We start from the raw sequence: 15,497 nt of genomic DNA, 5'->3' as shown, positions 1-15,497 counted from the left end.
GCTGTCAAAGCAGGCAACATATCTTAAACATTACAATTTGAAAAATAGTGCAACTTCTAACATAAAAGTTACAATTGTTCATAAAGCCCAAAAGCCAATTTGATCCCAATAGCTGTAAGCAAGCAACTGCTGAATAAGCATCAAAAAGTGAAATAGTTAAAGCCAGATTGAGAAGAATTTTTCAGAACTTTTAAAATTGTAATGATTTTAATGTGTGTAGTTGATTGGAGCACTAAACTTCAATAGAAAATGTACTGAGATAATATGTTTACCATACTGGTGCAGCTAATTAATTCCATATTAAATAGTCATAGCGGAATCATTTATCATTGTAGGTAAATTATCAAAAACATGTTGGTAATATTTGTCCCCACTCATGCTAAGTTGACATAAAATAAATATACAAGAACAAGCAAATTTAAGAGGGTCTCTCATGGGATTACTGCAGTGCACTAACCTAAAAACTGATAAATATAGGGGCACAGACATTGAATTTAAAATAATGGTTTGCAATATTCATTTTTTAGATTTTAAAACAAGGACGATTGCTGTGGCCGGTGTGGCAATCATTCTAAAAACATTATTCTTTGCCCTAAAATAAATTATCAGAATAAATTTTAGAGAAATGAAACTTATGCCTACTGCAATTAAAATGGAGTTTGAGAAATGATCTAGAACATTAAAAAAATGTTTTTGTTTATAGTTAGAACTCAACACGTGTTGTGAACCAACAGCCATATTTCCCTAAATTTTCAGTGTCCACTTGTGAAACCACCAGCTTCCTTGCAGTCCACTCTAATGCATTTGGCAAATAAATAATTGACCACACTTTTCTATCAAGCAAATAAATAAAGGCAGCAAAATGAAATACTTCAAGCCAGTGAGCAGGATTGCACATTATAGTTTATGTGAACAACATTTTCCTTTAATAAAAACAAATCATTTTTTACATCTACAGTATTGTGCAAAAGTTTTAGGCATACACATAGCTAGAGTGCCTAAGATGTTTGCACAGTAGTAATTTCTTGTTTCGCACTGCACTGCGTGATAATCATGATATGTGAGTGAGGGTCAAATTGATTCTGATATGGGTCTCCTTTGTGGAACGAGGGTGGGAAGGGGGCAGGGAGAGGAGAATCATGGTTGGGAAAAGGGGAAGAGAGCGGGAAGCACCAGACAGTAATTCTGAAATGATCAATAAACCAATTATTTGGAACCAAATTACCTTGGCTGGTATCGCAGGGCTGGGTGTGTCTGTACCCGCACCAACCCAAACCCTGGCATTCCTTCTCTGCCACCTGTCCACACCCCTCCCGTGGTGCTATACCCTCGCCATTCTCAACATAATTTGCTCCTGCCGGATTTACAAGTCACTCTCCGCACCACATTGTCGAATACAGTGTTGTCCAAATTCTTAAGCATGCTAGCTATACAGATGTGCTTAAGACTTTCGTACAGTACCATATATCACTACTTATTTTGCAATTCCAACAGTGACTTTTCAAAATGATTAGCTACTACTTAAACATGTTCCTGGATCAATACAGTTTTCAAAGCAATAAAGTCAACTTAAATTGATATTTGCAATACAAATCCTTTCATTAATGTGTGCAAGCACTGCTGATAAGCAATTAAAAATATATGTTAGTGTTTTCAGAACACTGGCAAAAGCTGTGGAATACAATGCATCACCAGAAAGCTCCATCCCTCACCCTTCATTTCTTGCCAGTCTCCATATGTAACAAAGTTCCTGCCCCTTACAGTGTTTGTGTTCATGTAATGTGCCACCCCCCAACCCCCCCCCCCCAACATCCTAGGGAAATAAATCTGGAGCTGCCACTTGAACATGATAAAATATGAGTAAAACACATCATGGATGCAGGCAAAACAGAAGTTGAACATTTCAAATTCAAACCCTGCTTTTTCTCTCAGGAACCATAATTTCTATGAATATTTAGTTCCGCTGCATTGCCTGAAAAACATATTTGAAAATGGAGACATGGTAGTCTCTTTAAATCTAGCAATGTTGTACACTTCATTCTCTCCAAGAGGTCCATTATAATCCAAAAGTGTGTGTGGGATTCTTGCTTAACAATTAATAACTTGAATATCCACCTAATAAATAATGTTTTTCCTGTCTATGCAATTCAAATTTAAGCCCAAATTTTACCAACAATTAACTCAGTTGCGTTCATGCCAGTAGGAGAGGGGGAAAAAAAACACAATCTGAAACGGTGTTACAGAGCTGCTGTTTAATTCACCCATCTCCCTCCTGAGATGACTGAGAGTTATTTAGATTAGTGGGTGTGAACCGCAATTTGGATAGGAGTATGACAACTGAAAGAATGCGCAGAATATAACTGGGTGGGGTACATACATTTTCCTTTTGAGAAATCCACAATGATTATTAATAGAGACAATTATTTTTAGTTCCGTAATTAATGCCCCATAAAACATTTTCTTTATTACTTGTTCCTCTTTACAAATGCATTTTATCTGATTTCAAAATATATGATGCTGGAGGATACTTTGTACACTATTGAAATTTCATTATGAAGCCAGGTAACAAAAGTAATTAAGGAATGGAATGTGACATGTTACTTAGTTCATCACTGTAATAGGGAAAGATTATCAACATATAAACAAGATGTAAAGCTGTAATTCTGTACATAATGTAATATTAGCTTCTTGCCAAAATGTAGGAAGTTTATGAAGTTATTTTCATTTTGGAATGTTTAAATTGCCAGGCAAGATCTTAGTGATTAAAAAAAATTGTAATGTAACATAAAATGTCTACAATTTGTAGATCAAAAACAGCTTTTAAACATTATCATAAAAATGATATTAAGATTCCTGAATACATCAGTTTAAAAGCTGTACATCTGTAGATCTTTCAAAATCAGAACAAATGCACAATAAAGTTTCTATTCCTCTTTTGCTTTCCATTACTAATCATTGCTTTAATTTCTGCAGCTACATAACTTTCATTTTTAAAAATTGGAAACAAATCGGAAGAGTCAATTGGAGGCCTCAAAAGTCGGTAATATTTGAATATTTATTTAAAATTTCCTCATTCCCACATCAAGGCATAATGAATGAGTACATCTGTAACTCATCATGTCAGTGTTTGCAGGTCCATGGCTTCCAGAAAGAGGCAACATGAATGGATAGGGTGGTAAAGCAGGCATTGGCACGGTTGCCTGCATTGTTTGGGGCAAGGCCTATAAATGTTGGGAGGTCCTGTTATAGCTGTATAAAACTTTGGTTAGGCCACATTTCAAGTATTGTGTGCAGTTCTGGTCACTGCACAACTATGCAAAGAATATAGGAAATAGTGGAGCCATGTAATTTCTTGAGTCTATTCTACCATTTAATTGGACCACTTCTCAAGTCCATTGCCCCATCTTATTTGCATATACCCTGATTACTCTAGTATCCAAAAATATTTTAACCTGAGCCCTGAATATAATCATTGACTGAGCATCCCTATCTCCTTGGAATACAGCATTTTGAATAATAAGTTTAAAAGACACTTTTCACTCTTAGAGGAAACAGCTTCTCATCATCCATCTTGTCAACCCACCTCAGTGAAATTATCTCTGAGCTTTATCTTGAGTGAGCATAGGATTACCCTGCATAAAGATCTCAAAATAGGGCATACATAGCCTGCTTCCATGGAACAATCTGGTGTATTTCTGCTGTGTTGCCTCTAAACAAATACATCTAGCCTCTGACATAGAAACACAAATTGCAGGAGGTTCATCAGATAAGGTTTCACCAAAATCCGGTACAGTTGCACCAAGATTTCCGATTTATGGTCTGTAACACCTCTGTGATAAAGTCCTAATCTACTAATTGTTAGCTCCACCTGCACATTGTACATTTTGTGTACAAACATTATGCAGAACCTTTGATATTTATTTCATCTGCTTCCTTCTTGTGCACTCACTTAACTGACAGTATACCTCTTTGCAAACTTTTTGCAACATTTTCATAACTCAGTATTGTTTCACAAATCTTTTATTTTAAGCGAACCTATAAACATGATATTTTATTCCTTTGCTAAACCATTAAAATAGATCATATACAATGGAAACCCCACCATTGATTCTTGTAGCATTCCATTCATAAATACCTATTAACTTGAAAATAACCCATTTATTCTTGTTTTCCATTTCCTGGCCAATAGACAATCTCCTATTTTCTACATTGCACTGAACCTCATGAAGTCTACAGGCTGATAAGCCTTATACTAGCAGTAGGAAAGTTAGTGAAAGGCATTCTGACAGACAGGCTGTATTTGTATTTGGAAAGGCGAGGACTGATTAGAGATGGTCAGCATGGGTTTGCCTGAGGGAAAACACATCTCTCAGGTCACAGACAGGGTGATAGACATTGTCTACTGGACTTTAGTAGACTTTTGACAAGATCCTGTGTGATAGGCTGGCTTGGAACATTAGAACCCATGCAATCCAAGGTTAGTTAGCTAAATAGTTACAAAATTGTCCTAATGGTAGAATGCAGAGGACTGTTCTTCAGGTTGGAGACCTGTGACTAATGGTGTGCCATTGGGTCCGCTGTTGTTTGTCATCTGTACTAATGATATGGACAAGAATGTGGGTGACATGACCACTATGTTTGCAGATAACACCAAAATTGATGGTGTGAAGAATGTAGTCCAAGGTTACAACAGGACAACTGGGGAAGTGATAACTAGGAAAGATGTGATTAACCTAGAGAATGTGCACAGAAAATTCACAAAGTGGTGGCTGAATTGAGGGGCTTGAGTTATCATGAGAGATTAGATATGCTAGGTCCGATTTTCCTGCTGTGAAGAAGGCCAGTGAATGACACGATCGGACATGAAAGGTTTCTGACATTTAGGATCTAGCCAGAGGGCTAAAACGTTAGTTTCACCCACATAGATGAGCATAAATATATTAAAATTCTGAGATTTCCATGATGACCAATGATCTGGAATGACCTTTAAAATGTACCATACACCATCTCTTCCATTCCTCTGATTGTTAATAGTCAAATTGAATATTTTGCAAAAAAAATTTACAGCCTTAATGTGAGAGACAGGAAGTTTAAATGGCTTTGAGGGGTAAACTTTTCCACACAAAGAGGAGTTGGTATCTGGAATAAGCTGCCAAAGGAGGTGGTGGAAGCAAGAACAGTAACAACGGTTGAGAGCACTTTGACTAGTGTTTGAATGAGCAAGATATGGATATAGAATGAATGCAGGCAAGTTGGATTAATGTAAATAGGCAAGATGGTTGGCATAGAAGCAGTGGGCCGGAGGCTGTTTCCATACTGTAAATCTCTATGACTCAACTGCATATTTGAGAAATTAACACCAGATTTACAGTTCTGTGGTCAATCATTAGAATACAAAAGAAATGCTTTAGACTATCAATCTAAGCAAATAGGAATCAAAATGAAGAAAAACAAACGTCAAAGCATTGTTGGTGAGGAAATCATATTTTGGCAACAAATAGAGAAGTGCATGATTATGTCTGAAAACAAAACATCGGGAGCACAATATTGTATTCCTGAAATGAAACTAGACTATATCTTCAGGTTTAGAAACCAGTTCAGAAATTAGGAGCAACATCTACTTTGCAACACATTATGTGACTGCTATACCCAAACTGAAAAAGTTGGTGGAAAGTCAACAAAATTGTTCACTTCAAGGTATTTATTATGACCAGCTTTCCATACGTCCTATTATTATTTTCAGCCACACTATATTATCAGCAATCACAGACACATTTTAAACTTGAAGAACTTAAAAGTACCTCTGAAACACCAAAAACATAATACTGGGAGAATTTGTATGAATTTGTACTTTTTTAGATACCTGTTATTTGGAATATGCAAATTTTCTGAAGTTAATACATGAAATCCTTTCATGTCTTTTTCTTTGAGAACAAGGAAATACATTGTGCTTCAGAAAAAGTTTGGTATCTAGGATGTAGCCAAAGGGTTAAAACATTAATTTCACCTACATTGGTGAGCACAAATATATTAAAATTCTGAGATTTCCATGATAACCAGTTATCTGCCATCTGACTTTTAAACTGTACCATACACTATCACTTTCATCCACTGATTGTTAAAAGTCAAATTGAATATTTTGCCTAAAATTTCCAAGTAATTTCCAAAGATTTAAAGAATATACAAAAAAACTTTGAATGTTATTTGGTGATTTTTTCCTGTATTCTTCCCCAATTTCATGCACTACAATGATTTTACTTAGATAAATTAACCTAACGATGATTTATGGTTACTGGATTTAGCAAATAATCTGTATTTTCTTTTGAATGTTAGGCAAAATAACATTGATATAGAGAACAGTGATTGAAAAGGATTTCACAGTTTACACCACTAAAAGTAGAGAGTAAATTGAAGAAATTGTGCTTTCAAAGACAAGTAATCTACAATTTTCACCTTCAGATATTCCTTTTGGAAATAGCTGTCATTCTATCATTGTCTAATTGTACAACTGGCCATAAGATAGCTGCTTCAATGGGTTTTCATTTGTGACAAAAAAAACTAGCACTCAGCCAAAATTTACTAGAATGGTAAAATCTGATTGGGTTCTTGGTACTCCCCATCATTTACTGTGACGGGATTAAGCTTGACTGAACTTGCTTCAGTGACAAAGGGGCCACAATTTCATCTCTAATGAAGCAAATATATTGGTGATGATGCTTAAAGATCAAAATGAATGAATAAACAAATTAAGGGTAATCTTAAAACCCTAAAATGATACCAGAAGGTTACATGACCACAGCTGTCAAGTTATGCTTATTGTTTCACTGAGAACTAGTTTTAAATGGCATGTATATCAAAGTACGACACTTAAGTGTACAGACCATAATTTAAGAGAACCCCAGCACATTTAAGATTATTTCATAAGATGTAAACTATTGTCCAGAACAGATCTTAACATTTCTTTTACAATTATTGATAGTTAAAAGAAAGTGCAGCAATTTAACATTAATTTTCTTGAAAACATTAATAATTTCATAATAGTAGGAAGAAACTGATAAATTAACTGTTTTACTTTTCCCCAATGGCAACCCAATTGAAACCTTATCTTGGCAATAAAAATCTGAAATCCCACAGCACTCACAAATCACAGCTTTCCATAAAAGTACTATACATGTGCTTAAAAGCAGATGTGACAAGGCAATGCATTTAGCTATATATCTGAAATTGGAAATATATTTTAAGATAGAACAGTTAATTGATAGGGATGTGATTAACTGAGAATTATTTTCAATACTGCAGATAACTGGGTGCCAACAATTTTAAAAATGTTTAAAATCAGCACTGAATTCTTACACTGAATGCAAATCACCCATTAAATTTCATATTTTTACCTTCACAACATCTTCCAAAAATCAGATGTATATTTTGCATTACATTATAAATGTTCCAGAGTGTGCTTCCCCAATCATTCAACTTGGACAGTATTTTGGGGCTACAGAAGAATCCCCAATAAAGTCAGCTGTATCTTGACGTTTAAGTGATCGGGCTATAACAAGCTCCCTTTCCCTGAATAGCTTCTCTACTTCAAGGCAGCTAGAGTTAGCGAAAGTTTGAAGTATTCTATGTTCTGGAACAACTGTGGGATTAGGTCCCACTTCAGTGAATTGAACATTAGAATTTATGGTGACATTACAGTGCAGTATATGGGAAATACTGTACTGTTGGAGGTTTCCACCTTTCAGATGAAACCTTACACCAAAGCCTCACCTGCACTCTCAGGTGGACACAGAAAATCCTGTGGCACAATTTCCAGCAGGCATACGCTCCTCTTGGTCAATTTTTGTCCTTCAACAAACTTTACCAAACTAGTTCATCTACCTTTATCAAATGCCAAAATTGCCTGTTACATTTTCTACATTACTGCAGCCGTTACAACTCAGAAGTACTTCACTGGCTGTAACGCACTTTGAGGCTCCTGGAAAGATGTTGCATAAATGCAAACCTCTCTTTCTTTTCAACGGTATCAGTCTAGACATGCCCAAATCTTACCTGCAGTCAGGGTGCATACCAACACTAGCCCTCAGCTATCAAAAAACTATAGTTACTAAGACCACAGGTTCAGCCTCTCTCAGGTAAACTACTTCCTGAACAATTTTTCAAAACGTACTAGAGTCTTCAGCACAAAATATGATTATCTCAGGAAAGTGAAAACATCTTTAGCTCCTTTTTTGCCTTCTTGTGCTGATCTTGGAGATGGAGTAGCAGATGTCCCGCCATATGGACAACTGTCAAAATCTAAGTGATTCAATGTGCACTCCACAGCTGGGATGTATCCACTGTCCCACATTCCTGTGCCACACAGCTTACAAAGATCATGTAGGCTGCAGGGGATTCTGGGCAAGAGGCGAAACTGGTACAAAAGACTCCGCGCCTGTAGAGAAGAAGAAAAAAAACTCAAATGAAATCAACAAGCTTGAGTGACACTTCACTCACTTAAATATTTCACTAAATAACTTTAAAAAATATTCCACTTTGGTACAAAAGTTGTTAAGCACTTGCTAGTGGCCCTTTGTGCATCCAGTGGCTGGAGAAAACTTGTACACATTTGCAAAAATTGAACTAATTTGCTAGATCGTGGAGGTACAGGAGAATGGTTTAAACCCAAATCATCCCAATCATCATTCATTTACCTCATCAACTGATTACCCTCAAAATTAAACCCCCTGATAGAATTCAGTTCTCCTCGTTGATGAATCCAACATTCCCCCACTCTCATCAGCACACAAGAGGTCATTTAATTGGCCTCTGATTGTACTGTTCACATATTTGCAGTATCAGTTTCTACAGACAAATACATAGGGATTTTAGATTTAATCCAGTTCATATAGGAAAATAATGTAAACACAAAATAGCATTAAGTTTGAACTGCTTCCGTCTGGTAGGCGCTTCGGATCCCTCCAGACTAAGACTAATAGGCACTGTAGAAGTTTTTTCCCTACTGCGGTCACTTTGCTGAACAGTTAACTGCTGGTTAACTGTCGGCTAACTATTACTTGGATTGCACTACTTGTATGAATAATCTATATTTTCATTTATATTTATCATCTGTTATGAGCAGAGAGACAACATCTGCCGGAAGTAAATTCCTTGTATGTGCACAGGTACTTGGCGACTAAAGTCTGATTCTGATTCTGATTCTGATATGCCAAGCTGCTTAGCTCCTTGTTATTAAGATAAATAAAAGGTACATTCTTTTTCTGTTTGCTGTTTACACAAGGATGTCGAGAGCTTGGTATCTTGATCATGATCATTTCACAGTGGCCTGCCACTGGGAATCTTTATTAAAATAGCATTCACCTGGTGGCCAAGCTAAGATAGTATTCTCCCTGATTTTTAAAAAAATTCAGCCTAAACTAAAACTGGCATAGAAAAAAAAACACTGATGTTATTTGACTAATGACCGTTCACAGGTAGTATTGGAAATTTACATAAATTGCTGTGCTCCTCTTGTTTTAAGCTTCTTCACTAAATTACCAAAGTGTTACATCTTTCATCTCCAATGAAGGTCTATAGAAAGCCTGTGTACAGTGTATTGAAATTAATAGATCATTCAAGAAATAAAAAAAGGCATCGGTTGAAAAATCATTCCTTATGAATCCTTTTCTCCCCCTCACAAGGGTAGGCCTGAGGATCAATTATCAATTGCAAATGTTTTGAATATAAAATTGGCCTCCAGATCTTCCTCAATCTACAGCTAGTACTCACTTTAGACTTTTAAGTGCCACCCACTTTATCTCCTTTACACTCATGTTCTTCTCACAATTACTTTTAATTTTGTTTGCCAACTCCTGGAACTGTTGTAAGAAATACTTAAAATGATATTATATTGAAATGAAACATTGTAAACGTGCACAGAACATAAATGGTTAGAAGTATTGGCAGATATTAGTCACACAAAGTACTTTACCATAATGGACAGTGTCATGAAGGCAACATGCTGATTGTTTGGGCATTCTTGTGTGGGTATGTAAATGACGTGGCTTGCCCATGAGAGCCAACTGAGTGTAATTACGCCTTCAGCGCTGACGTTTAAAGATGATGTTCTTGTCTCTTTGTGGGGTGGGGGAAAGCATTCAGAATTTTGTCTGAAGTTTGATTCTATGCATGATATGGTTATTAACAAGTTGCTGGACCTCCTATGTTCTTTCCACTCATCAATTCTTTGAACAATTTTCTTTTTGTCAGACTTTGGCTTTCAGTTGCCTGTAGAATGTGTTGTTTTTCAAAGTGTGGTGCAGCTTCTAATTCAAGAATGTCTTGTGATTTGTAACATGCACAAAATGCTGGAAGAACTCAGCAGGTCAAGCAGCATCTATGGAATAAAATAAAGAGCTGACATTTCAAGCCAAGACTCTTCATCAGGATTGAAAAGGAAGGAGGAAGAATCCGGAATAAGAAGTTGAGGGAAAGGAGTACAAGCTAGAAAGTGATAGGTAAAGACGAGATTCTGTAGATGCTGAAAATCCAGAGCAACACACACAAAATGCTGAGGAACTCAGCAGGTCAGGCAGCATCTATGAAAATGAATAAACAGCCAATGTTTTGGGCTGAGATGTTTCATCAGTTGATAGGTGAGGACAGCTGAGGGGGAAGTTTGTTAATTTCTTGTTACGTTCTTGTTAATTAGTTCTTGGATCTCCCTGTCACTTTCATCAAACTAGTTCTGGACTTTTTCCACTAGAAAATCCAAGAGTCACTTCAAACGTACCAACTAAAATGAACTTCAGGGCTGCAAAGATACTGGGACATGGTGCAGATCTTGATGGGTGAGGGTCACCAGACTGTCTGAGAAAAGCATTTGTTGTGGTGTTATTGATATCTTCAACACTGGTTTTTATGCAGCAACATTCCTGGTGGGAATGATGGAGCAGATTATGTAGCAATCTGTCCAACAATCATCGATGGTGATAGCAGCATTTTAGGACATTACTAAGTAGGCTGTGTTCTGTAACCAAAGCCCGCTGAGATGCTAGCAATGTCACGTCAACAGCTGCTGAGGGAAAGCCACCAGTGATAGAGCAGGGCTTTTTCCTCAGGCTTGAGGTGACTTCTGCCACAGGCTATGGGCTAGGGAGATGCCTAGAGGATGGAGAGTAGGACAGAGAGAATAAAAGATGGAAATGGGTGCCCAGTAAAGGAAGGAAGAAGGAATTTAAACCACTGGGTGTAAGACATAAGGAAGGAAGTGTAAGTGTTGGACAGAGGAGATTTGTGGGAGGATGGGTAAAAGTATGTAGGTGAGGGAAACTGAAGGATAAAAGATTCAGGGATGGACAAAGTCAACAGGAGTAACAAGTGAAATGCCAGCAGATAAGGGAAATTACATAGAGTCCCAAAGAAGGGTCTTGGCCTAAAACGTCTACCATTTACTCTTTTCCATAGATGCTACCGAACCTGCTGAGTTCCTCCAGCATTTTGTGTGTGTGTTCCTTTTGATTTCCAGCAGATTTCCTCGAGTTTTTGTTTTTACATGGAGCGAGCACGTGTGTTTTGTGTGCATGTGTTGGGTGGTTTTGCTCATAGGCATATCTACACATGTTGGTGTTTGTGTGTGTGTGTGTGTGTGTGTGTGTGTGTGTGTGTGTGTGTGTGTGTGTGTGTGTGTGTGTGTGTGTTTGTTTTACTCACTGTGCAGCATAGTTGGGTCTTGATTATCTTAGAAGTCCCACCACTTAGACTTAAAGACGTTTTTTCAACCCTCATTGTGAATTTTAGGGATCTGGATCTTTAGGATGCTCATGCACAGCTCTAGCAGTAACAGATCTGAACAATGTTCCATCAAAGTAAGACAACTTGGATGCTTTGACAATGACATTGGAGGAACACAATGAGCCAAACTTTTTTCTGGAGCGACAAACTGGTAGTGAACTGCTATCATTATGGAATCAACTTTGCCACTTAGAATGAGCTATTTTGGCATCTCAATGAGATTAGTGAATGTCTCATAATCCCTGCCTCAATATAACACTGTCTACTATTGTCAGTGCATACATTTCAACCATGCAACCTACTGATGTGGCCAAGAGCTTCTGCTCTAACCTTGAGAAGAAAAAACATAGTCTGCAATCCAGTGGGTAAAGAACTGATCCTCCTAGGCAACTTCATTGCTGGAGAAAATGAGATGCATTTCTCTGGTAAGGAAGGAGTAGTAAAAATATAGTGAACAGACTTGTCATAACCAATAGCCTGTTGCATCAGAGAGACAAGTGCAAGAAGTCGTAACAGCCCTCAACCAAATTCTGGCACCTGTAATATTATTGTATTATCCAAGATTGTAATAGTGCATATGAAATGCTCAAGTAACGGAGATGAATGAGATTTGTTTAAACATTCACAAGTGCTTGAGTAGCTAAGTCAGATAATACTTCAGAAATTGTGCATTTATTTGGTCTGACTAGTTCAAGTGTTACCAATAATTCTTACATTATCTGCCGTTACTACATTAAATATGGTTCATGGCAAATTAAATGACAGAAGAAATGAGCAGAGTGCTTGTACACTTACTATTTTTATTCTTGCCACACAAGAGTAAGTCAAAATATTGTAAACAAAAAAAAGCACAGAAATACCACAAAGAGCTACTTCCTCATATAAAGAAATCAGCAGGAAATAACAATCTACTGACAGCTGCGCCTCACCATTAGATTGATATCTCTCTTCTAGCACAATTGAAACAAAATATTTCAAGGCAATTTGTTGCTATAAGAACGCTATTTGTTTAATACAAATTATTTTAAGTAAAAGAATTATGTAGATATTTTTAAAATATTATCATTATGTTGAACTGATAAATTAAAATTTTAGCAGTAGCTGTTAACCTTGAGAGGACAAACCAGGATAAGACTTGCATAGTGAACGGCAGGGCTCTGAGGTGTGCTGTAAAACAAAAGGAGCTGGGAATAAGGATCTATAATTCCATGGAAGTGGCATTACAGGTAGATAGGGTTACAAAAAGAGCCTTTGGCAATTGGTCTTCATAAATCAGGGCTCTGATTACAGGATACACACAAACTGCTGGTGAAACTCAGCAGGTCACACAGCATCTATGGAGAGATGAAAGTTCTCAGCCCAAAATGTTCACAATTTGTTTCTCCATAGATGATGCCTGACCTGCTGTGTTCCTCCAGAAGTCTGTGTGTGTTATTCTGGATTCCTAGAATCTGCTGAATTTTTTGTTTTATTGATTACAGGGGTTGGGATGTTATGTTTAAATTGTACAAGATGCCGGTGAAGCTGAATTTATAGTATTGTGTGCTGTTCTGGTCATCTACCTACAGGAAAGATATCAGTAAGCTAGACAGAGTGCAGAGAAAATTTACAAGCATGGTGTCAGGATTTGAGAACCTGAGTTATAGGGGAAGGTTGAATTGGTTAGGACTTTATTCTCTGCAGCACAGCAAAATCAGGGATAATTGTATCGACATATCCAAAATTATGAGGTGTATAGACAGGAAAAATGTATACAGGCTTTTTCCCTTCAGGTTTGATGAGACTAGAACTAGAGGTCATAGGTTAAGGGTAAAAGGTGAGATATTTAAGAGAGGTGGTGCAAATGTGGAATGAACAGGATTAGTAGATGCAGATTCAAGATTCTAGATGAAATTTCAAGGTTTAAGATAGTTAATATCATTTTTAGTACACAAGTGTAAAGAGCTAGATAATTGTTACTCCAGCTTTGATGCAGCAAAACAAAAACTCAGTAAAATAAAGAACACAATGATAATAAAAAAACACAATAAATATAAATACATAATCTATCTAAATATATAGATTGATTGTATGTCCATAAAGTGACGCTGGGCAGAGGAGTGTCTGTACGTAAGATGACTGACAGGAAATGATAAAGCAGTGGTGGCTGTAGGTGTGGAGTTGTTGATTAGCCTTGCAGCTTGGGGAAGGTAACTGTTTTTGAGTCTGTTGCCCCAGGCATGGATGCTATATTACCTTCTCCCTGATGGGAGTGGGACAAACAGTCCGTGAGCAGGGTGGGTAGGATTTATCATGATATCACTGTTTTTTATCTGGCACTTTTCCTCATATATATCCATGATGGCAGATAAGCTGGTGTTGATGATGCATTCAACAGTTTTGACTACCCATTGTAGAGTCTTCCTGTCCACAGTTGTAACATTTAAGAGAGGTCTGGGTAGGTATATGGAATGGAAGGGGTCTGGAGGGATCTGATCTGGGTGTAGGTAGAGGGGACTAACCAGAAAATCCAGTCGGAATGGACTAGATAGGATGAAGGTCTGTTTCTATGCTGTAGTATTCGATGATTAGAATTGAATGACACACTGGTAGAGGGCATGGTTCAAATACCTGCTGGAATATAGTACTGTGCAGCAGCAGTACAGTGCAGTACCTAAAATTAATACATATGTCGTAGGCAGGGAGAGGGGAATCATCATTGGGATAAGGAGAAGGGAGAAGGGAGGGAAAGGGAAGCACCAGAGAGACATTCTATAATGATCTATAAACCATTTGTTAGGAATCAGATTAGCTTGTTTGGTGTCTCAGGGTTGGGTGTGTCTGCACCAGCGCCAACTACCTGCATCTGGCACTCTGCCACCTGTCTCATGCCGTTCCCACGGTACTCAACCCTTACCATTTCCAACATGCTTTGCTCTCACTTTGCTCCACATTGACAAATACAGTACCATGCAAAACTCTTAGTTGCAAAACCTGGCTATATATATGTGCCTAAGTTCAAGGTGTGTTTTATGTGTGCTGGTTTAAAATGGCACTGCTGGGGGTGAGAGACAACTTACTAGAAGTTAACAAAACAAGAAATACAACTAAATGCTTTATTAATAACACTTTTTCTTAAAAAAATATGGTGAATTATCACTGCAAATGATGTAGAGGTGAGCGAAGGTGAGTCTGAGCCAAGGGTCTATGCTAGCAGGTACAAAGTCAAGGCATGTTTGAGGAGAAGTCAGTTGAGGCATATTTGAGATTAAGTTGGGTTGAGTGGAGTGAAGAAGTGTCAGAGTGGAGGAGAGGCAGATTCGGGCCCTGTCCACCTAAACCGAGAGCGAGGTTTGATCAAACTAAGCACCGGGCCAATTTGGAAAGGTTGGGGGACAGGCTGAAACGTGGCTCTGAGGTCCAGGTCCAGTTCTAAAGAGTGAGGAACAACCTGATGTTTGGGTGATTTAAATACCAGGCCAAATGGATTGAAAAGGCAGGGTGTCAAGACCAGAGGCCAGGGTCGGGCCAGTTCTGCTCACTGCTCTGCAACGTTTACTCCGCTCTTCACTGCACCGAGGCCGAGGCTGTAGGTCTGCTCCAGGCTTCATGTCTGCGTTCACTTCGTTATGTGCCAAACTGAAACTGAGGCTGTGAGCCTGCTCTGGCTGCTCCTGGTTTTGTGTCTGGAGGACTCACTTCAATCTAAGTGCTATTTGCTTACTTATATTGTTTGTACAATTTGATTT

At 37.8% G+C, this 15,497-nt stretch overlaps 1 protein-coding gene across 4 annotated transcripts in view; it reads right to left on the bottom strand.

Moving 5' to 3' along the window:
* Nucleotides 1-885: 885 nt before the first annotated feature.
* tbc1d16 (TBC1 domain family, member 16) overlaps nt 886-15,497 on the bottom strand; it is a 112,018-nt gene continuing 97,406 nt past the window's right edge. For all 4 annotated transcript variants that reach the window (XM_059948516.1, XM_059948517.1, XM_059948518.1 and 1 more), the window contains one exon: nt 886-8,431. In XM_059948516.1, coding sequence (XP_059804499.1) covers nt 8,192-8,431 — 240 coding nt within the window. In that variant the 3' untranslated portion in view covers nt 886-8,191. The remainder of the gene's footprint in view (nt 8,432-15,497) is intronic.

The sequence above is a fragment of the Hypanus sabinus genome, chromosome 23 (assembly GCF_030144855.1).
Source record: "Hypanus sabinus isolate sHypSab1 chromosome 23, sHypSab1.hap1, whole genome shotgun sequence".
In the NCBI taxonomy this organism is placed as follows: Eukaryota; Metazoa; Chordata; class Chondrichthyes; order Myliobatiformes; family Dasyatidae; genus Hypanus; species Hypanus sabinus.
Note: the sequence above shows the minus strand (reverse complement) of the source record. Positions and strands in the feature narration are given on the sequence as shown.